The 24,468-nt window shown below is 34.0% G+C and overlaps 1 protein-coding gene and 1 pseudogene across 1 annotated transcript in view; one reads left to right on the top strand and one right to left on the bottom strand.

Moving 5' to 3' along the window:
- The first annotated feature begins 8,929 nt into the window (after positions 1-8,929).
- On the top strand, positions 8,930-9,047 carry LOC145269890 (5S ribosomal RNA; annotated as a pseudogene).
- Positions 9,048-11,706: 2,659 nt separating this feature from the next.
- Positions 11,707-24,468, bottom strand: part of LOC145269270 (DNA polymerase epsilon subunit 2-like) — a 147,996-nt gene continuing 135,234 nt past the window's right edge. Inside the window, exons 14-15 of the mRNA XM_080124947.1 lie at positions 19,899-20,075; positions 11,707-12,451 (exon numbers count right to left, since the gene is read on the bottom strand). Coding sequence (XP_079981073.1) covers positions 12,371-12,451; positions 19,899-20,075 — 258 coding nt within the window. The 3' untranslated portion in view covers positions 11,707-12,370. The remainder of the gene's footprint in view (positions 12,452-19,898; positions 20,076-24,468) is intronic.

The raw sequence follows: 24,468 nt of genomic DNA on the forward strand, positions 1-24,468 counted from the left end.
CTCTTAAAAATAATTTATGTTGGTAAATCGTAACGCTTATCTCATTTCCGTTACCAGAGAGCTCAACCCAGTAGTGGAGGCGTGAATGTAGCCATACACAGTTTCGCCGTATCACTACTCTTCAGTGTGGCTAGACGTGACTGAGATTCAAAACCCGACCGCTCGGACAGCAGTCAGTGATCTTAGCCGTGCGCACACTCCCGTGTCTGTGTGTTCGTGAGCGTGAATTGCAAGCAATGCCAGGTGGCACGTGTGTTTTTCTTTTTTTGTTTTTGAGGTCAGGGACAACCCTCTACAACCAGCCTACGTCAAAATAAGACTTTCACACACACACACACACACACACGCACACACACACACGTATATATTTATCGGTGACGACGCTTCTGAAGGGAGTGGGTAGAGGTAGGATAGAGGTGTTTGGAGGCCGTGGGGAAAGAGGATATGAAAAGCAAAACCTTCTATTTTTTAAAAATGTTTCCTTTCTTCTTCTCAGTGTTTTGTATTTTTTTTGTGTGTGTGTGGGGGGGGGAAGGGTCTTTTTTTTCCTTCTTTTTATTTTATGTGGGTTTTCATTCACATAATTCGGCCAAGTTGGGGAGAAGGGTGAGTTTAAACGTGGGAAGAAGGCGTCAAACTTTTTCTCTTCTTTCCCTTTTCTTCGTTTTTTTTTCTTTCTTTGTCTTCTTGTCAATTTCTTTCTTTCTTTTTTTTTTTTTTTTTTGCTTGTATCTTTTCGTTTTTTTCTTTTTTTTTCCCTGCTTCCTTTCCTCTTTTTTTTTTTTTTTTTTTTTTCTGTTGTATCTTTTTTCTCTCGTATTTTTCCGGTGTTTGGTTAAGATAGAGTCGATAGATCGATTTTTTTTTTTAATATGTGGTTTTAAGGCAAAACAACAGTACTTACTTGCCATGTCGAAAATAGTAATATATCCAAAAATAACGAAAATTTATCGAGTAGAACAACCGCTTTTGTGTTTTTAGTAAAAAAAAAAAAAGAAGAAAAGTTTATCGCTATCGGCTAAAACAAAAACGTCAGCAATTAAAGTGACGAAAAGGGAGATAAGTATGTCCTGTATTAGCAATCTTCAAGGTGTTCATACATAAGGAAAATGCCCTTTCTCTCAATTTTCCTTAAAAATTACTTTTAGCTATAAATAATTGGTGCTTCTACACTATCGGGACGAAATTTCAGAAACTGAATTTCTCATGAAAACAATTGTATCTACGTATTCCTCGTATTTTAAAGATGATTATATCCAAGAATTACGAAAATCGATAAGGTAGAAAATTATTTATTAAAAAAAATAGAAAATAGAATTTGAAGAAAACGATCGTATTATAAGACACAGGCGAGTTCAACAACGGGGAAATTTTCCGTTTCGATTTATTTTATAAAAACAAGATGGCAGCAATTTTTCACCTGATAACATGATTAAAGTTGTTTTCTTTAATAATTCAGTAATATTCAGGTAATTTCGATTGCATAATTTAGAAGCTAACATTATAATTTATAAGAATTGACAAAAGAAAAATCAGTTGAAACCATTCTTTTTTTATCTGAAAACTCCATTTATTGATTACAAAATTTCGTCCTGATAGTGTAGAAGCGTGAAATAATTGTCTACTTTTCTTTCTTTTTTTTTTTTTTTTACTTTATTACTATTTTCGGCATAACAAGTAAGTACTGTTGTTTTTGCTTAAAATAATTTTTTTTACAATCGATCCGTCGACTTTATCTTACCAAGCATCCGTTTTTCTTTTTATTTTCCATTTCCGTTGCATCTTTTTCTCTCTTTCGGAAGAAAGTTCTTTCTTTCTTTCTTTTTTTCTTTCACGGCTTCTTTTTCATCCTTAATTTTATTTCCGGTACTTGTACAGTTTAGTCAAGACATTAACAAATGAAAATATCGAAAAAAAAAAAAAAAAGGTTATATTGCACGTATCCGTTATGGAACGAAGTTCTCAGAAAAAAAATTTCACTTAATTTCATCAAGTAGTTTTTTTTTGTTTTTTTTACATCGAAAAAACAAAAAACAAAAAACAATTTGCTATGATATCGAGCCAAAAGTTCGATTTTTAGGAAGAAAAACTAGAATTAAAGATGGGGAGGGAGTATCGGCGCTTTACATGGAGTTATCTCCCCGTGGCGTGTTCAACAAATTTCAAAATGGCTGACTTCAACGCGCTCTCATAAGAACGTGTTTTTCCGCTGTAAAATAAAAAAAAAAACTATAAAAAAAAACAAAAAAACTACTCGATCAAATTAAATGAAATTTTTTTTTTTTTTTGAGATCTTCATTCCAAAACAGATACGTACACTATAACATTTTTTCGATATTTTCATTTTTTAATGAATTGATTAATCTGTACAAGTGCATTATTTCAGTTTTCCCCTTCCTATTGTATCCTTTTCTTTTCTTTTTTTTTGTTACTGGGGCGAGGGATCACCACTTATCAAGGTCCGAATGCCACTCGAGGATAAGCATGAATGAAGGTGATGATATAGTAATCACTTATGGTGTAAATTGGGTAGAATTTGATTTCAAAGTATGCCTACTTCTCATCAGAGGAAAGATAATAGCACAATATAATGATGAAATGTTATTTCAAGCATAAAATGAAACTGCAAAATATTAATACTTACATATTTGCATAAAAGAAAAAGTTTTTGAAATTGCATAGAAAATGGAAGTAGCTATAGCAACAAAAAGTTATGGAATGTCTAATAGGTAGGGGAAGTCAATGGAGATCCGTAGGTTAGAATTCATATTTGATAATGTATATTTATAAATCAATCAAGACTGTAAATTAAAAAAATTAAAACATGCAAAAGTCAAGTACAATTGTTCAATTGTGCTCTAAACAAAAACATTTATTTTGAACGCTCCTGTTTTATCAAACAACTTATTGTTAATTTCATATGCTGGGTCCTTCTGCTTGTGAAGGGTTCAAATTTCTCAAATGCACTTGGGATGTTAGGCTGTATAAAAGTGTTTACTTTGGTCAAAATTGGACTATTCCTTCTTTAATGGGATTTCTCCGATTATCTATACTTATCGAAGGTATTTTGATACAAAAGTTATCTGAGAACACTCTCAGACACATAAGGTACACGTGTGTGAAATTTAAACAATATCGGACCAGCCGTTTTGGGGTTCATAGGAAACTCTCACTCCCCCTCCCCTCACACACACACATAAAATAAGAACTGGTAAAAAAGAGATAAAACAAACAATTCTCGCCGAATCGTAAGCAAGAGAACAATATTGTGTTCATAAATAGACGCATGGGGGGGGGGAGATATATGTTTTTTAAAACCAGCTGCACATATAATGATGGGATTATGGGAGACTTTGACGGCGTTTAATAGCGTGTTTAAAGCTCCTTAACACCACCCACGCATACACCAAACAGCTGAAAACTTAATCAAACATTAAGTGCTTAAGTTCTGGACTTTGCTATTGTTGTGCAGGCTATAAACTCTGTATATAGAATTCTATTAATAGTGAATGTATTTCCGTATTTAAGGAATAAACCGTGTGCATCACTTTGAAGTTGATGAAACGAACGATCGATAAGAAACGCAAGTTTAACAAAGGCCATACCAATAAAAGACCAATAGATTTCACATTTGAAGGCTTTTACTGGAAGAAAAAGATCCAGTTAGTGATGGAGCGGTTCCAAGGTTTTTCCTAATTCTGATACAATTACCGATTCCATTCTTGCAGAGCCGTAAAATATGCTTAAATATCTTAATTTATGTAGACAAGAACCCAAGTTTGCTCAGCTGGGCAAACTTGAGTCCTTGTACTGGAAAAATATACAGTAAATAATACGTTGTTCAGTAAATCGTTATTTTTTTTTCATTTCCTTACGCAAAACATGAATATAAATATCACTAAAACATTCGCTGAGTCATAAGCTTCATTTCAGTACCTTACTTGCCTGGATGGATTGCCTGTAGGCTGAGATAAACCGTGTCATACACACACACACACCCACAGACATTAGAAAAATTTATAATAAGATTTCTTATTTATTATTAGAGCCAATTCTCTATTGAATATATATATATATATATATATATATATATAAAAACTTAAACCATTACGACTGTTTCCATAGACAGGAATTCCCTGCCTGTGTCTTCAGATGGTAAATATTAAACTTTAAGTTAATATTTTGAGATTGTAAAATAAAAAAACATATTCAGCTCTACTAATATATTGAGCATTTTTATCCTAGTTTTACCACTTATACCTCTAAGTATATATGTAGTGTTGGGGCAATTAATTAGAATCGGGAAAATCGGAGCTTTTTGGGGTATCGGAAAAATTTGAGCATAAAAAATATGCTAAAATGGATTCCTTAAATTATCTTTTATATTTGACTAGCAGGGGTGCCCGGCATTGCCCGGGTGTTTGGAGGTGTGTGTGTTGGGGGAGTAGATCAAAATAACCCTGTTTAAAAAAAAAAAAAAACATTGGCTGGGTGTTTGGAGGTGTAAAAGAAAGAAAAAAAAATTTTGGTAGGGAGGTAGGCTCGAACCAGAAGCCTTGACGCGAAGGTGGAAAAGAAAGGGAAAAAACCCTGACACCTAACCAGCTCAGCCATGAGGGGAGAGGAAGTGAAAACTGTCTTAATTTAATGTTTATAAAGTGAAATTGACAGGCGCGAAAATTTAATAAGGTCAAACATCACGCGACTTAAGTTTGGTGCTGCAAGACAGTTTCTGCGTATTTGTTTGTTTCTCCCACCAAATGAATAGCAATTGTCTGATATGACCCCCACCCCCCTCCCGAGCATTGATTAAACCTTATTTGATTTCTGGACGTCTAGGCGCCAAGAACACAAATTCGTTTTCACAGTTTCGCCTTTTTTATATTGAAAAGCGAAACAAAGACGCGGCGATCAACAAAAAAATCTAAAAAATAGTGCGTAAAAATCGGCAAATTAAAGATAGATGCGACCCCCCATTCGTAACTCGTAGATATTATGATTTAGACAGTATATAAAAAGTCTTAAGGAGTGACATTTTGCTCCATATTCGTTTTTTGTTTCTTTGTTCCATCATTTTTGCGTTTATTTATTCATTTTTAAGAAATTTTAACATCGTTCATTTGCATCACGTTCATTGTCCGCTTTTTTTTTTCTGATTTTTTTTTAAAGAAGTTTTAACACTGTTTTTTTTCTATAATATTATTTGCTTATTCTTTATGTCCTATTTCGTTTTGATTTACCCCCCCCCCCAACACACACCTCTAAACACCCGGGCAACGCTGGGTACACCCCCCCCCGCTAGTCTATTATATAAAAGGCAAAATGGGCACAAGCGTTCATGTATGTCCGCAAAAGGCTTTTTTTTTGTCAGCCTTCTCGACACAGTTACATTTATGGAAAACTTTCCTTATACTTCCTATACCATAATATCTCCGATTTGCAAACGGACATTGTCTCTATCGTTATTTAGACTGAGTTTGAAAAAGTCCCTCGTCTCGAGTGTTTTTTTTTTCTTGTAAATATAAAGTAAAACTGATCGAAACTGGGGCATCTTGAAGGCAATTAGGGAAATACTTCATATCAGGCAATTCCTATTCATTTGGACACTGCTAGAGCTCCTCCTTTTTTTTAAGGGGGGGGGGCTGGTTTTCCCCAACATCGTGGGGAAACAAATACAGCAGAAAGCTGAAAGCTTAACTAGCCTAAAGCCAGATTTCTCATTCATTTCGCTATCCGCTACAACATAAGGGTTGACATTGCTAAATTTCAACACTTTACACTTCCGCTCATGTCATGGCATAGCGGTAAGATGTCAGGTTTTCTTTCACTTTCTTTTCTGCCTTCGTGTTGCAGGTTCGAACCTAACTGCCTACTATCCCCTTTTTTTTCATCTACAAACATCCGGGCATCCTTACTAGTCTATAATATAAATCTCACCTGTCTGAATAGATGTATGTATGTATGTATGTATGTATGTATGTCTAAAACTTGAGACAGAAGCGACGGATTTTCACGAGATCGGTATTGTTTTGAAGCTTGACCTTTCGGATGACAAATATTGAAAAATTGGCTAAAAACTCCTTCACCCTCAACTGGGCAGTTTTCTACAAGAGCGGTCAATTTTTAGTAAACCATTTTTGCAAGTCATTATATTGGTTGGATTGACTTTGCCTAATTTTAAGATTCCGAACTTCCGGTCACGTCTTTGAGTAGATTTCCTTTCACTTTCTTTCCCGCCTTTAAGCCTGCCTGCCAACTACCAGAGGCGACGGAATCTGACAAAACCGGTATTGCTTTAAACCTCGATCCTTCGGACGATACATATAAAAAAATTGGCCAAAAACATTAATTCCTCCATCCTAAACTCGGCCATTTTGTACAAGAAGGGTCGCTTTTTTAGTCGACATTTTAGCAAGTCATCATCTTCTTTTCGATTGACTATGCTTAATTTCAACGCTCTTCACTTCCGGTTGGACAATAGAGAAATAGGGCCTTTTCAAGGCAACAGTCAAAATTCAAAGACTTTTCAAGTGCGAACCCTGTAAAACAAATGTAAAGAAACTGTTTTTCCCCCAAACTTAGTCAAGTTGTACTTTGCTCAGTCATAAAATTTGCTGGAATATGATATTTTAATTTGTCCAGATTTTGCATAGAGTCATGATTTCAAAAGTAAAAAAAAAAAAAATTAAAATTTTTGGATGCCGTCAGCTAGAATTGAAACCAAAAGCAAAACTGTAGCATTCAAAGCTGGTGACGTTACCACTGTCCAACATGACACGCATATGAACTGATTAAAAATAAACTAAGATAAATGTACAAAATGTATAAGGATTTTTTCAATTTTGACCCATTTTTGACCCCTAAAAAACTATTTTAACCGGCTAAAGACCCATAAAAGTCCGGTCCATAAAAAAATCCAATCATTTGACTTCTTAGTGCCGCTCTGCGACATTTGGTTCTGAAAGAGATAGAGTTTGAAAATATGGAGACAGACATGTAGCGTTTTATATATTAGATTTGGATTATTTGGACTACTGTTCTCATCTTGAGTAGTTTATTTTTCATAACGTTTCAGTTGATGTAACCTTTCAATTTCTTCAGGTGTATCTTGTCAGATACTTAAATTTTTCTATCAACCTTGAGAGTCTGCATGGAATTTCAAACAGAGCCCATTATTTAATCTGCAAGGAACCATGGCACAATGGATAAAGTACTAGGTTACATTGAGTTGTAAGCTACACTTCTGGAGGTTGAATGTTCAATCCGCAGCACGGGCAATACTAAAATACAATTGGGAATTACTTAGGACTTCTACCCAATCATGGATGACAGAATAAGAACATACTCCCCCCATGGATTAATCCATTTCAGCTTAATTGTACATATATGGCACAGTAACAATATTGTATCATACATTGGGAAAGCTTATGAGACGTGTTACAACATGTATACTGTGACAATCCAAGATCGTTGTCGCCCAAAGATCCACGCAATGTTGTTCTGCTGCAGATATTTTAACAGTCATCTCTGAACGCATTTACCATGTACTGGATAAAGCGGGCGAAGCCAGGGATGTAGCCCTTGATATATCCAAGGCCTTTGACAAAGACTGGCATAAAGAGCTGCTAATGAAAATACGGTATAACTGAACGTATACTAATTATAATTAAATCCTTCTTAGACAATAGAAGCATACAGGTTGTCATTGACGGACGTACACCCAAGCAGCATAACAGTAATGCAAGAGTGCCTCAGAGGTCGATCCTTGGACCATTATTATTCCTGATATTCATAAACGATCTCCCTAATAATATTGTGTCCGAGATGGGTATATTTGCTGATGATACAACGCTCTATCATAGGTATGAAGGAAGAACAGATGTACATAAATCTAAGACAATGGCAGAATCGTTAGACAATGATCTCCAGACTAGAGTGGATTGGGGCCACAAATGGATGGTAACATTTAATGCTAGTAAAACTAAGCTGCTCTCCTTTAACAATTACAAGACGCCTCTCCAACCCCCTATATCCATGACAAATAGCACCCTACCTGAGAATTCTACCTTCAAACTCCTCGGCCTAACATTTGCGGGCAATATGAACTGGAACAAATACAGAGGACATTGCAAAGGCTACTGCAAAGAAAGTGGGTTCCCTCTATCGAGCTAGAAGACTACTCATGCCTAACAGTATCATGTACCTTTACAAGGCCACGATTCGCCCATGCCTGGAGTATTGTTGCCATAACTGGGCTGGTGCATCTACTAATGAAGTCAAAAAAAGAGTTGTCAATCTAATCGGTCCCACTTTATCAACTAAGCTCCAGCCCCTGTCCCATCGCCGCAATGTTGCATCACTGTGCCTGTTTTACAAATATTTTAATGGAATGTGTTCTGATGAACTCTTTTCACTTGTACCCCCTCGACGTACATATCCCCGACAAACCCGATTAGCAATAAGATCTCACCCTTTCACTGTTGAGGTCCCTAAATGCCAGAAAGCTTTCTATTCTAATATATTCTTCCCTTGAACAGCTAGACTTTGAAATTTCGTGCCTTCTTCCCCGGAAGTTTAAATGTAACATAAACAAATATCTTGTTAATCTTTCCTAGACATGACCTCAAATAGTAACCCCTTACGTGCAAGTGGCGATATGCTTTGTAAGGGGTGAACGTGAGTTAAAAAAAAAAAAAAAAAAAAAAAAAAAAGAAGAAATAGGTAACAGCAGGTTGGATAAAAAAAAAACCCTAACCAACTCTTGCGGCAAAGATAAACGCAACCATTATTTTGAGCATTAGCCAGTTGATCCTGTCTAGTCCACATCTGTCGAATGATTTCGGGACTCCGTTATTAACAAGCAAGTGGTAACGTAGAAAAAAGAAGAGAAATTACGAAATTCCTTGAATGAATCGACTTTAGTGTGCGTATATACGGCATAATCACGTTTGACACACCGGTTCCCATTAGACCACCGAAGTTAAGCAACGATGAGCCTGGCCAGTACCAGATGGGTGACCATTTGGAACTTCCAGGTGCTGTATGTGCTCTCCGCTTATGTCGGCATTGTTTCCAGTTGTCCTGGACTTCTCCTTGCCACTGGACATAAGCAGTGCCGATTCAGGAGAGGTGTGGGTGAGAATTGCGCAACCCTTGCCTCACAATTACATGTGCACCTGCCCCTACAGGGGGTATCCTTTGTCCTTTGATGAACGGAGCCATCGAGTGTGCTCGTACAGCTACATTACATGAACCATCTTGAAAGAAATTGTCAACTGTTTCATCTTTTTTTCTATTGCTTGAATTTGGAATTTAATTGTTGTCAACTCGTATATATTACGAGTTAAAAAAAAAAAAAAAAAAAACGGATTATGTTAACGTTTTTTTTTTTTTTTTCAAAGATGTCATCTTTACCTTTCTCCAATTAGACATTGTTATGCGAACTCTGTTTAAATCCACCAATAATTGACGTAACCCTTCTGAAGCTTATAGGCAGCATTTCTAAGTTAATATGTTATTAAAAATTTTAATTGCAAGCGAGGTTTGCATGCACCTGTCGATGAACCTCTTGATGCACGGATTATTTCTGATTTCCTGGAATAATTAGAAATAGGACCCCAAGGGAGAATGTAACATACAGCCCTTCAAACCTGCCAATCTGTGCTCTGCTTCCACTGTGAAAAGACGTGTCGCTATCACATGTAAGCTAATGCATTCTTCTAATTACCATACTTTGGCGTAATTGCGCCGAATTCGGAGTAATTGTGCCAACTAGCTAAAAGTGCTCTTTTAGCAGTACTTGTACAGTTTAATCAAGACATTAAAAAATGAAAATATCGAAGAAAAAAAAGTTTAAATTGTACGTATCCGTTATGGAATGAAGTTCTCAAAAAAAAAAAAAAAAAAAAAAATTTCACTTAATTTCATCAAGTAGTTTTCTTTTTACAGCGAAAAAAACAATTCAAGCAAAAGGTTTGATTTTTAGGAAGAAAAGCTAGTATTAAAGATGGGGAGGGAGTATCGGCACTTTAAATTGAGTTATCTCCCCATGGCGTGTCCAAAAATTCCAAGATGTCTACCTTCAATGCCAATGCACTGTCATAAAAACATGTTTTTCCGCTGTAAAAAAAAAAAAAAAAACAAAAAAAAAAAACTACTCAATCAAATTAAGTGAATTTTTTTTTTTCTGAGATCTTCAGTTCAAAACGGATATGTACAATGTTTTTTTTTTTTTTTCCCCGATATTTTCATTTTTTAATGTAACGATTAAACTGTACAAGTGCCCTTTTGGCAACCACGCATATAAAGAGCACTTTTTTTTAGTTGGTGCAATTATCCCAAAGTATGGTATGCTGAGCCAACATCAGGAAAATTAATAAATTGGAATTATTTCACAAAAAATTAATTCGTCCGGAAATGGGTTAAATGAAGGGTTCTGTTTGAAATTCTGTGTAGATTCCCCGCAGAGTTCAACAAAATATACCTGAAGACGGTCAGAGGTTACATCAACTGAAATGTTGCACAAATAACACTCAAGACTAGAACAGTAATCCAAGTAATATGCATTATTAATCCTAGTTTTTTTTTTTTTTTTTTTTTTTTACATAGACATCACCACTTATCAAGGCCAAGAGGCCACTCAAGGATAAGGGTTAAAGAGTGTACAGTAGACATTGGACAATATAGTAATCATTAGTAATGAAAATTTGGTAAATTTGCTAACTTATATAGAACGGCTCATCATAGTTCTTGTTGAGCCAGCCCCTAAATCTATTTCCAGAACTAACTATTAATACGCTGTTGTCTAAGAGACTACCGTACACTCATTAACCCTTATCCTTGAGTTGCCTTCAGGTTTTGATAAATGATGACTCCCATGCAAAAATTTATTTTACCGAGGTGAAGTTAGCCACATTATCTACAGATATAAAAGCGAAAATGTATGTATGTATGTACGCTTTTCCTCAATGTCCACAACAGGCTTCCTTCAGAGAAGCGCTCGCTCGCTTCGCAACTTCTTAAAACTTTTTATATCATCTATAAATTGTAATATCTCATACTTAACCACGGAACTTGCCTGTCTATTTAATTTTATTGACTTTCAAACGTTAATTATTTGACATTTCTCACATCGGCACGCGTTACATTCGGTATAAACAAAAAGCGAAACGCGACTCTAATCACAGGCTCAGAGCCATTGAACGTTTGGTCGACTTCGTCATATCAGACGGGGGAGCGGGTTTTTAAAAACAAACAAACTGATTTATTGACCACATTAAAAACTGTCCCGCACAAAATGCTAACTGCTGAATATCTATTGCCGTCACGTCAATCAAAAATGCGCACCTGTTTTTTTTTTTTCACACTTTACTATTTTCCAACTGTGCGTCGTCAAGGCTTTGTTTTTTTTTCAAGGGCACCTGTTTTTTTTCACATACACCTACAAACACTCAGGCAACGCCGGGTACCCCTTGCTAGTATTTAATAAAAAAAAAGGATCACGTCATTAAATATTTTTTAATCATTAAATATTTTTATCATTTAATATTTTTATATCATTAAATATTAATTAAATTGTTACTCTTAATTTTTTTTTTTTACAGTAACATTGTCGTGTTTATAACACATGGTTGATATGTGACTTGACAACCAACTCATAAATGAACATAATTACACGTGATACAGAAACCAAAATTTTAACAGATATATGAAACGAAAGACGTTTATTTAGATAAATAAATTGTGGATTATAAACGAAAAAAATTAACAAATGATGAGGATGCTGCAAGAGAAAATTCTTTGACAGCAAATAAATTTCATGGAAGTAAAACTAATATTTTTTTTTTTTCAATAGTTGTTCAGAATTCTCCTATACTAAAAAAAAAAAAAAAATTCGGAAAAAATCTTTAATGTTGTACATACTCATGATGGAACGAAAAGGTCATATTCCAAAAATCACCCGAATTGACCACATAGTTTTATTTTTATAAAGAAACTAATTTTTTTTTAATGATTTCTAGAAATTAATAATAAATTGTAGCCATTGCAAGACTGATTTTAATCTTTAGAATTCGAATTGAGTTATCTCCCTTAGTTTCAAGATAGCTGAGCAAGACACTCTTCGCTTTCTCATAAAGAATGATTTTTTTTATAAAAAAAAAACTGTGATTTTTGGAATATGGCATTTCTGTTCTGTGCATCATAGATATTTTACTTTACTATTGGTTTCTGATATAGGGTAAATTCTGAACAAGAACCGTTTTTTTATTTATTTAAAATTGTTAAAATCTGCAATTTGTACTTGTTTCAAGTTTGCTTATTTCTTTCATGTTTTCTTTTCCCAGAACCAAAGGCCATCAAGTTGTTGCATTTAGTCAATCTTGCTGTTTTCAATCTGTTTTGAATATGGTATGTACACTTTGAAGGCGAAACCAGATTGTGGAAAGGAACCCTGAAGAAGCAAAGAAATATAAAATATTAAAAAAAAAAAAAAAAAAAAAAAAAATAACATACATGGTCCTATCATAGTACCAAACTGAAAAAACAAAGAAATATAAAATTGATATGTAGTTTGCTTGAAGCATTGTGTGGGATAACTATGTAGTAGAGATTTAGAAGGCTATCACAATGCGAGGAACGAGATATAGTTGGTGTTGATGAGAGAAGACAAAAACAAGTGGCGATTTACAAATCAATAAGTACATACGTATATGTCTACATAGCGTGTCAGGAGGTGATGAAAAAAATCGATTAAAGTGCTCGATCGTGGATGTGAGAGCTGAAGATATAATATTTATTACGACACTATATTTACATATTTCAAGGTCGTACCATTGGTTTCATTATGCTTTCCAACCTCTTATGGTTGATTCGGGATAATGAAACCAATGGTACAACCTTGAAATATGTATATATAGTGTCGTAATAAATATTATATATGTCTATATATACATATATTTATTCAATTGTATTAAGTACTAGCGGGGGTACCCGGCGTTGCCCGAGTGTTTGTTTCCGGGACCGGGGGGGGGGGGGGAGTTTTAAAAAATGTTATGGTAGGTAAGTAGGAAGGATCAAACCCGGAGTCATGAGTAAAAGTAGGAAAATAAAGTGTGAAAAAAAAAAAAACAAAAAAAAAAAACATCTGCAACGTTAACAGTTCGGTCACCAAGAAAAGTCCATTCCAGTTGTTTAGGAAAAAACCCCAAAAAAAACGACTACGGTAGGTCGGCGCCAACGTGAAAATATAATGTGAATTGTCCAGCACGCTAACCACTACGCCACAGAGCACTGCAGCTTAGTTTAGTGATTTTAAATAACTTCACATGAAAGAACTACGAAGCCAAACCGGTGTTCTCTTCTCAACTGTTCCTTATGAACGATCCCCAAACGGTGTTAAGTGGTGGCAGGGGGAGGAGGAATTTATTAGAGAGAAAATATTTTACCACTTCCATTGATCTTAACCGATTTTGGCCGTGACTTCTCAGCAGAAAAAGTATAGAAATCTAAGATTATCGAGGAATTTGAGAAATAATAAGCCTATAACACACCTCAGATATTGTTCTGCCGTTTGTGCATATTATATTTGCATGAAATATCTTGATTTTTAATCCTATTAATGTCAAAATCAGACGGGAAAAAATGAGTTCATTTTATTTATATAGAGATAAATGTCTTACTTCTTATGTCTGTGACAATATCCATTATATTTCGGGAAAAAATTCCCCTTTTTAAATGGTAGATGTTACAGTTCGATTCAAAGCATGCCGGATGGAACGAAAGAAGTGAATTAAGCAAATGTAAGGGGGGGGGGTTATATGTATAGCATGTTTTAGGTGATTAGCATATTGTTGTACTTGTTAGATTTTTCTTTTTTTTTTCTTTTTTACATATATATATGTGTATATATATATATATATATGTATATATTTATTTTTTTCCCCTAGTTTATACTTGTTGTTTTTTGCATGATCTGTATTTTATTTTGTATATTCTATATCTATTTTTTTTTCCTCCCTCCTGCTATGTATTATTTATTTGTTTACGAAGAAATATAAAATACTGGTAGGGGTATCTGGCGTTGCCAAGGTATAGAGAGGTGGTGTAGTAAGGATACTAAGCAGCCGTTAAAAAAAAAATTAATCGCAGTAGGCAGCCCGGGTGGAGAGAGGTGTTAAAAAAAAAAAAAAGTAGTAAGCAGGCAGTCTCGAACCTGTAATGCAAAGGAGAAAAAGAAGGTGAAAAAAAAAAAAGCCAACTGCTTAGCCCCCACGCCCACCACAACATACGACATCGCCAGCGTTCAAAATATTGCAAGACGTATGATGACTTTGCAAAAATGTCGACACAAAAACTGCCCTCTCCTTGTAAGAAAACGTCCCAGTTGACGGTCAAAGAATGAATCTTTTTTGCCAATTTTTGGATATTTGTCATCCAAGAGACTGACCTTTTACTTTGCTCGTGTTATTTAAAAAAAAAAAAAAAAAAAAAAAAAAAGATTTAAAAGATATTTTTCACTTGATAATAAGCTTTGGGTGACTCTCGGTGAAAAAAAAAAAAAGAAAAATACAATCGCCAAAGGTAAGCAGTTTATTATTTCTAATCTCCACTTGGAAAGATCAACCACAAATGCGACCGTTTCACTCGCATCATAAAACCCTGGTACCCTTTATAAAATCTTGGATCTTGAGTAACACTTGGTAGTGCGTTGCAGGGTTTGTACAGATTTTTAATGCCCATTTACAAGGACTTTTCAAAAGTCTTTCAAAGCCTTCTATAGACAAAATTTAAGTTTTTGCTATTGGAGAGTTCCGTCTACATAAGTTTTTTTTTTGGGGGGGGGGAGTATTTATGGTAGCCATCACTACTACTCTCCCCTTGTGTCCCCTCCCTCAATTAAATTATAAATAAAAGCAAAAATAGAGGGAGATTTGAACCCCCACCCTAAAAAAAAATGAGAAAAAAAAAAAAAATTGTGATAATTGAAAACTAGACCGGTTATGTCCCTTTATCACAAAACTACCTTGGGTAGTTTTGTGATAAAGGGACATAACTCTTACATTCACAATACTACTACGCAATTTCAGAGTGATGTGTTTTGATTTTATTTTCAATATTTAAAAAATATTTTAATGGTATTTTTATTAATACTTAAAAAATAATTGATTAGTATTTATTTCGATTTTATTTTTAATATTTCAACACAAATTTTTACTGGACATAAGAAAAAGTAATTTTTAAGGCCTTTTCAAGACAGTCAAGAAATTTTCCATATTTTCAAGGATTTTTCAAGGTAATAATTGAAATAAGGCTTTTTCAAGGCAAAAGTCAAAATTTAAGGACTTTCCAAGCTTGTGCGAACCCGGGTCAATTTTGAGTAGGTGATTACTATTACTAAGCTTCTATCTTTCCATCATCAACACTCTGATCACCGTCTGGCATCAATAGAAATAGATTGGCTTTCATCTTGGGGATCACCGTCTGGCTGGTTGGTTGGTTTTGTTTTACGGCATATCAATCCTTTCAGGGTTTTTAATGCAGAATCCAAAGATTTTGAAGAAAAAATTTTTAATAGAATATATTTGTTGTTTTCTAGTCAGTTTCTATTTAACTCATAGTTGGAACCCTTGTAACCAGGTTATGGGGTTGATATGCCGTGGTAGAGAAAGAGCAAAAAGAACAAACAATAGGACGATCAAATGACTCTGTGGTTAGAACACACAAAGGAAAAAGTATGTCAAGAGATACTTATTGTTGTAACGGTCAGAGTTTGGAGTGAGCTGGCTGTTTATTTTGAAACACAGAATTCGAGATGAAATGATAGGCGGTTGTTTATTTTAGAAAACAAGGTTTGAAAGCTGATGACAGGCAGGTTTTCTTGTTGTAAACAAATACAAACTCGTGATGTTTAAAGGGCATTGATGGATATGTATATATTCCTCGAACACAGTAAACAGAGGGGAGAAGAGAAAAAAAAGAGGAGAAGAGAAGAAGAGAGAATTCGATTTTGGCGAATTCAGATGATGTTAAAGTCTGGCAGAGAGAGCTTTTGACTTAAAACACGTATCTCCTATGGCCGAAAAACTTATCCGAACTCGAGTCACAAGCTACCGCTTTAAAATAGCTACAGCCAACTTCCTTCAAACTCTGAAATATTATTAGACCATTATTATTGTGAATAAACCCAGATTAATCGTTTATTCGTGTGTGGAATCATTTTAATTTCCTTTTTCACCACACTAAAATCCACGGCTCTCTTATCGGCGATGTTCGCCGGTAAGTGAGTACACAACGACAGGTCCAGAGTATAAGTTTAGACGATCAATTGATAATTCTGTCACTACCCCATATCAGCAACATTAAAACGGCTAAGAATTATCACCGGCAGTGGTCACTGGAAGGATGAAAATAGTGAACTGCAAACCGCCAGAGTCGGGTCGTTTTCAGGCTGCTGTAATTGGAGTGGAAGAGTTCTGAGGTCGACGATCGTCTCAACCGACCGGCTGAAGGGGGTGACACCCTAACAGGTACTACCACTCCGGGCCAGAGTGGACCTGGAAGCAATGGCAATTAAAGGGTTGCTCCACACTCCCCAAAGCCCACAAGCTGGGGCCTCACCACTGGATATAGTTTAAGGTCATATCCAGGACCCACCGTCTGGCATCAATAGAAATAGATTGGCTTTCATCTTAGGGAGGCTCCATGTTTTGACAAGCTTCTGGGTCTGACCTTTATTCCTGATTTGACATGAAACACATGCATCAAATCCGTTGCTGGAAAAATGGTGGAATTGTTTTGCAACATTTTCAGTGTTATTTCACCTCTTTTTTAAGTCACTTATAAAAATTGAATTAAATTTACGATGCAAAAGCTCTCGGCTCATATAAAAGGTAGGTGGTATGCATCAGGGGAAGATAACTGAAAATTGTATAAAACGACCCCATTTTTGAATGAACGCGTACCCCCCCCCTCCCTCAAATGACTAAGACATTATAAAAATAAAACAATTTGGTCAATAGAAATGGCACCTGCTCGGTGGGCGACACTTTAGCGAACCTGATCTCTGAGTAAACCACCTTCACGCTATCATTTATGAGAGATTAATGAGATATAATCCATCTTAAGAGGATTAGGATATGAAATATACGCATGCATATATATACACACAGATATAAATAAACCCACAAAAATAATTCATACCTGCTTAAAATTTTAAATATTAATCATTATTTTCTGTTCTTGCCCAGATTTTCTCCTATCTTAAAGAAAAATCTGTGTGATTAAATGAAAATATCATATTCCAAAAATCATGTATATTGATCAAGTGATTTTATCTTTAGAAAAATCAAATTTTATGAGTATCCGAGAAATGATTGTTTCGGCCACCATTTTGAAAAAAATATAAAGAAACAAAAATAACTCACCAATAACTCAAACTTGCGATAATTCCCTCTCTCTCTCTCTATATATATATATATATATATATATATATATATATATATATATATATATATTGGAAACAAATGAATCTCACAGGTAAGAAATTCATTTTTATAACATGAATAGGTTAGATAAGTGAATTAATAGAAAAGTAGATCTAATATTTGTAATATGTCTTCTTAAGATTAAGGGAGGTGGTGTTTGATCAACACTGCTGGGGAGCCATGATGTAATATACTGTTTTTTTTAAATCCCCGAAACAGTGTTTCATGGTAAACAACTGATGATCCCTTAAATTTCATTGGTACTATAGTGAATTCGAGAGAGCAAGTTGATGCAGTGATTGCAGTTGATTAAATGACTTACTGACTAAATAGTTTTCTAACAAATGATAAAAATCAATTTTTTTTTTGTATAGTTTTAAAGGTTAAAAACTTCCAAGATTATATATATGATGGACTCTCCCGTTGATTTTGATGGATGAGCTTCTGCTACAACAACTAAGCTGTTCAGGGCAAGAAGGGGGGGGGGGCACTCTGACAGTATCCAAAAAATAATAATTGTCTCAGTATAGCTCCCTATATTCACCAACAACCAATTAACTCAAGTGAAGCATCAGAAGAGATACTACACTTGGAGTTATATATTTTTTATTTACTCTGAAAAGTTTATTACCAAAACAGAAATAAACAAAAAATTAGGCACAAGGTCAATCAAAAATGGGGGAGAGGCTGTCTATGGTCATCCTCGTCCCTGTGCCTTTGCTAGTCTATGCTTGATTCTAGTTAAAGTTCTCATTCACCACAATACCTCAAGTACACCAGGGGGGGGGGTCGTCATACCTAAGATTCCCAAATAATATCGTGGTTGTGTGTGTGTGTGTATTTTTTTTATTATTAAACAATAAAATAAATTGGTAAACAAATTTTTTTTGATCTTGGCCTGAAAGTCAAGAAAGAAAAAAGGCCTTTCATTTATTCAAAAAGAAAATACAACTTTGTTATATATGGGTCAGGGAATTGCATTCACTTGCGAAAGATCTAGCTAATTTGCATATTCTTTTAAACATTCATTTTTATTAATTCCCTATTAGTTGTTTTCGGTTTTCTTATGGGATGATCATCTTTAGTTAACTATTACGTGTAATTATATTCATGCAGATATTCTACATGATTTATACTTGCGTAATATTTGCGTAAAAAGCTTATAGTGAACACAAAACCTCTTTCTACATATATTTATGTATGCGTATATATATTTTTGTTTAAAAAATTTGCCTACCAAACTCCTGTCTGTTTTTAGTCTACAGAAATTAAACTTAATATATAGGGTATTCAAACCCATGCAAAACTTTATATTTATGTTTTTGCCAGGGAAAATCGGTGCAAAAGTGTGGAAATTAAAAAAATGGAATTTGCCAGGTGAAGGTCGAATTACGAATATGCATGCGTAACGTAATAGCTATTGGTTCAGGTTTTAATTTTTAGCCTTGCAGCAAACATGATTCATAGCTCAGGCATTAATGTCAAAGGAAAAAGTAAATCATAAGCTAAACGTTTTGGTTTCGATACTCGGTGGTGGTGCACAAGTCCTTTTTTTAAACTTTATAAATCATTACTATATATTGGGTCCAATATAATATAATAATAAATACAAAATCTGCATTAATCAAAATATCACCGTGCAATGCCAGATGGCCTGCTAATATATCTGTTAAAGTGAGAATTTGTATGTATGTATGTATGTGAGGACACTTCTCAACCTATATACTCAGCAAATTTTTGATCTACAGACTTGAAATTTGGTATATAGAGTATTTGGACATGTAGAAAACTTTTTAATTGGTTTTTATCCAGAAAAAAGGTCTCCTAAGGGGTCAAATTTTAAAAATTTGGTACTAGGGGGGTCATCAGATTTTTATGTTTGTCAACTGTTTTACGAATGCACATGCGTGAATTGTTCAAATGACAGATTCCTTATGTTAAGAATAAGTAGGTTTGAAAACACTTTTTAAAGATTGTGTCAAGCTGGCCGAATGGTTATCGTACTCGACTCACTGTCTAGGTTTTTGTTTCAATCTCAGCTCGAGTATCTTTTTTTTTTTACTTACAAGAAGTGAACTGTTTAGAAAAAACATAATACTCGCATGCACACGTCTCAGTTTCTTTCTGTTTTTTTTTTTTACTTCATTTTTTTAAAAGGAATTTAACGTTACGTTTAAAACCTACAGTATTTGTGTTTATAAGAAACAAAAATTCTGCATTTATTAAGATAATATTATTCAGGCTTATTTTACGATCGTACAATTCTAGGCGGCCTGCTAGGTTTTACTAATTGCAACATGGCACTTGAGTATGTAATCGTTTTTAAAATCCCATTATATAGATAATGGAATTGTAAAAAAATTGTTGTTATAAACAAAATGATAAAAAAAAGAATGAAAAGTCGAAGAATCTTACCGGATTCATGATAGTGCAATCAACTGAAGTGAGTGAAAATTCATCGTATTTGTCAGCGACTACAAGCAAATCAGGCAGCGGGTAGAGGTGCATTCCGCAGTCGTAAGCCCAGTAGATCGGACAGACATGGAGTGGGAGAGGGCACAGGTGACTTTGAGAAATTATCGTTTTGGCAAACTAAAAAATAAATAATTGTTTAATATTAAAAAAAAAAAAAAAAAAAAAAAAAAAAAAAATGATGATACATTAGGTAATGAAAATCTTATTTATAAAACTCACTATGTCTGTCTGTCTGTCTCCATATTTTCAAACTATCTCTTCCGAAAGTAAAAATTACAGAGCAGTACTGGGGGCCACAAATGATTGGATTTTTTATGGACCATTCTTTTATGGGTCTTTAGCTGGTTAAAACAGTTTTTAACAGGTCAAAATTTAAAAAAATCGTTATACATTTTGTACATTTATCTTAGTTTATTTTTAATCAGTTCATATGCGTGTCACGTTCATACAGTGGTAACATTACCAGCTTTAAATGCTACAGTTTTGCTTTCAGTTTCGATTCTAGCTGACGGCGCTCAAATATTTTTTTTTTTATTACTTTTGAAATCATGACTCTATAAAAATATATACAAAATCTACACAAATTAAAATATGATATTTAACGACCGGGAAAAGATCCATTCACTAGTATAATGATACCTCTTTATTGAAGGTGAGGGTTGTTGGATTTTTAGGAGAAAGATGCATGTACAGGAATACCTATAACAGAACAAAAATATCATATTCCAAAAATCACGTAAACTGATCAAAATGAATGAAAAAATTCTTGTGGTTTTTAACATTTCTCAGCTCAAACAAAAATTTATTGATCGAAATAAGCACCATCAGAATCAACACACATTTTGCCAATGCAAAACAAGTGTATTTATGCCAGAAACACAAAAGTTTTGTGTTCTGGTGGCGATTAAGTTGCTGAAGACATTTTGGATATCGCTTAGGTTTTTGAAGCATTTCTCATGCAGAAAGTTGTCGAGATGCTTGAAAAAGTGGTAGTCAGTAGGTGAGAGGTCTGGAGAGCATGGTGGATGAGGCAAAGTTTTGTAGTCCAATTTGTTTAACTTCTGCAGGGTTGGTTTAGCAATGTGCAATCAGGCATTGTCATGGATGAGAAATGGGCCTTTTCTGTTAACTAATGTTGGGTGTTGTTGTCGAAGTTTCTGATGACAGTACTTATCTACTGTAATTGTTTCGCCTGCATTCAAAAAAATGTAATGGATGAGACCGGTTGAAGACTACCAAACAGTCAGCAGAACCTTCCTTTGGTGCAACTCTGGCTTTGGGAAGTGTCGTGGAGCTCCGTCGGAATCTAAACACCGAGCTGAGCATCACTAGTTGTCATAAAGAACTCATTTTTCATCGCAAGTCACAATTCAGTGGAGAAACGGGTTGTTCTTGTTACGTAAAAGAAGAGAAGATGACACTTCATAATGGCATTTCTTTTGATTGTCGTTCAATTCGTGGAGAATCCACTTATCAAGTTTTTTTTGTCTTTCCAATCTCTTTCGAGTGGTTAGAAATTGTTGTACACGTTACATCTAATTCAGAAGCAAGTTCTTGACCAGTTGTACGTGGATTGACTTCGACTAAGGCTCTTAATTAATCATTGTCAACACCCGATGGCTGATCACTACGCTCATCATCTTTAAGACTCGTCGCCGCCACGAAATTTCTTAAACCACTATTGTGCTGTGCCAAACGATTCATTCATATCATGAGCTGTTTCAGTAGCTTTTCAGCCTAGCTGGAATTGAAAAAAGAAAATTGTGCGAATTTGCTTTTTCTCCAGCTTGTATTTAACGTTCTGAAAAGAAGACATAATTGTTTTAAAACGATTAGATAACATGAAAAACTCTTAAAAATGATATGTAAATTATATATATATATATATATATATATATATATATATATATATATATATATAAATTAAACGTATTATAATGGAAACAGTTTTGAAAATAATTATAATAAAAATAAATAAAAATAATTATAATAAAATAAATAAAAATTATAATAAAATGAATAAAAATAATTATAATAAAATAAATAAAAATTATAATAAAAATAAAAAATAATTATAATAAAAATAAATAAAAATAATTATAATAAAAATAAATAAAAATAATAATAAAATAAATAAAAATAATTATACTAAATAAATAAAAAAATTATAAAAATAATTATAATAAAATAAAAATAATTATACTAAATAAATAAAAAAATAATAATAAAATAAATAAATAAAAAAATAAATAAAAAAAATAAATAAAAAAATAAATAAAAAAAATAAAAAAAAATAAAAAATAAATAAATAATCCAAATTCTACCCACTTTTCAACCACTGACAATTACTATGCTGTTTTCCTGAAAACAACCGTACACTCATTAACCTTTATCCTCAAATTGCCTTTCAGCCTTGATAAGCAGAAGTTTGATTTTGTATGCGTAAAAATCAATCAGCCAACATTTGCTCCATTGCACTACGTGCTACAGGGTCAGAGAAGAAAGAGTGAGAGAAATCTTAGCGCCTTTGAAATGTTGCCAAAATCAAGGGTCAGCAACCTTTCGACTGGCCTGAGAGCCTGATTACTATTTTTAAAAGGAGAGACGAGGCTTTCGTATTATCTCCCTCTGATCCACGCAACTGAATTTGAATCCTATAATCGCAAAAACACAATCTAAACCCAATCACTTCTATTTCTGTTTAAAATCTAAAATAATAAATATAAAATACAGAGAGCGAATTTGACCGACCAACAGACCGGTAACATACATTAAGCTTCAAATGTACAATACTGTCTCAGAAGACTTTCTATTTCATTTCTTAAACAGTGATCACCCCATCCACCTCTCCATCACTTACCATTACTACTTATCCTAGATAAGTTGTTGGAATCTTTCAATCAGTCATGTTTTTATTTTTTCAATAACAGTTTCAAACATACACATCATAATATCATCCATTTCGCTTCAGTGATTTTTATCACTTTTAGGTATTTTAATGTTTCTTGAGTAAAACTAATTTTTTGTTAGGTGTTTTTTTTATTATTTTAGATATCCTTTTCTTTTTCTGATTTCTCGATGTTTATTTTCATTATGTTTTTAAATATTTAGCTTGACAGGAGTTTGCAATTTTCCTTAATTTTTCATTAACAGCCTTCTGCCAGCTCCCAACTCATCATTATAACATAATCCGGCCTGCGGGGTCAAATGAGTTGCTGACCCTTGGTCTAAAGTGATAATAATGTCTATTCTATCTTACCTAGAATCATCTCAGTCACCACAATACTGCATTAACTCGAGGGGCTATTCGATCTTTGGTGTCCACTAATCAGCACGATACTATATACTAGAAGTCGTCCTACTAATACAGCACAATCATGTTGACACACCGGTTCTTGCCAGATCACCAAAGTTAAGCCACATTGAGCCTGGACAGTACCAGATGGGTGACTATTTGACAAGTCTATATGTATCGCGAGGTAAAAGGCTATATGTACCACGAGGTAAAAGGCTATATGTACCACAAGGTAAAATATCGGGTTGGGAAACTGGCGTGATCTATCCTTCTCTTGAGGGTAGATGGGTCTCTCTTAAGCTGTGGTAGGCAACCCATCTAGTGATGGTGTCGCGATAAAAACTACTATTCAGCAACAGACAAGATGTGAATTACACTACAAACTCGTGTAGTGAGTTCAATCTCGGCTGTGGCCGCATATTACGTTAAGACAACCCCAAATCGATTGAAAATTTTATTTTTCATAAATATATTTATCTACTAATATTTCATTGGCATAAAACGGGAGTGTGGAAAGAATAAAAAACCAAAATATGAGTTAGTAAGATCCTCCTGACCTTTTCTATTTGCAGAACTTGCTTTGACGTTCCTTAAGTAAAACTAATTTTTGTTAGATGTTTTTTATCTTTCAGATTTTCTTTTGTTTTTCTGATATTTTCATGTTTATTTTAATTATGCTTTTAAATATTTAGCTTGACAGAGGTCTGCACATATGATTTCCCTTAATTTTTCATTAACGACCTTTGCCTAGCCCGCGATCCTTCGTTACAGCACAATCCGGCTTGAGGAGTTAAAGAAGTTGCTCACCCCTGCCATAGCTTTCCTTTAACAATTATAAAAACTTTTTTAAAAATAGTTAATACTACTAAGATGGATCTCCTTTCCTTTAACAATTATAAAAACTTTTTTAAAAATAGTTAATACTACTAAGATGGATCTCCTTTCCTTTAACAATTATAAAAACTTTTTTTATAATAGTTAATACTACTAAGATGGATCTCCTTTCCTTTAACAATTATAAAAACTTTTTTAAAAATAGTTAATACTACTAAGATGGATCTCCTTTCCTTTAACAATTATAAAAACTTTTTTAAAAATAGTTAATACTACTAAAATGGATCTCCTTTCCTTTAACAATTATAAAAACTTTTTTAAAAATAGTTAATACTACTAAGATGGATCTCCTTTCCTTTAACAATTACAAAAACTTTTTTA

This window comes from Euprymna scolopes, chromosome 45 (genome assembly GCF_053919585.1).
Source record: "Euprymna scolopes isolate OS-2025 chromosome 45, ASM5391958v1, whole genome shotgun sequence".
NCBI lineage: Eukaryota > Metazoa > Mollusca > Cephalopoda > Sepiida > Sepiolidae > Euprymna > Euprymna scolopes.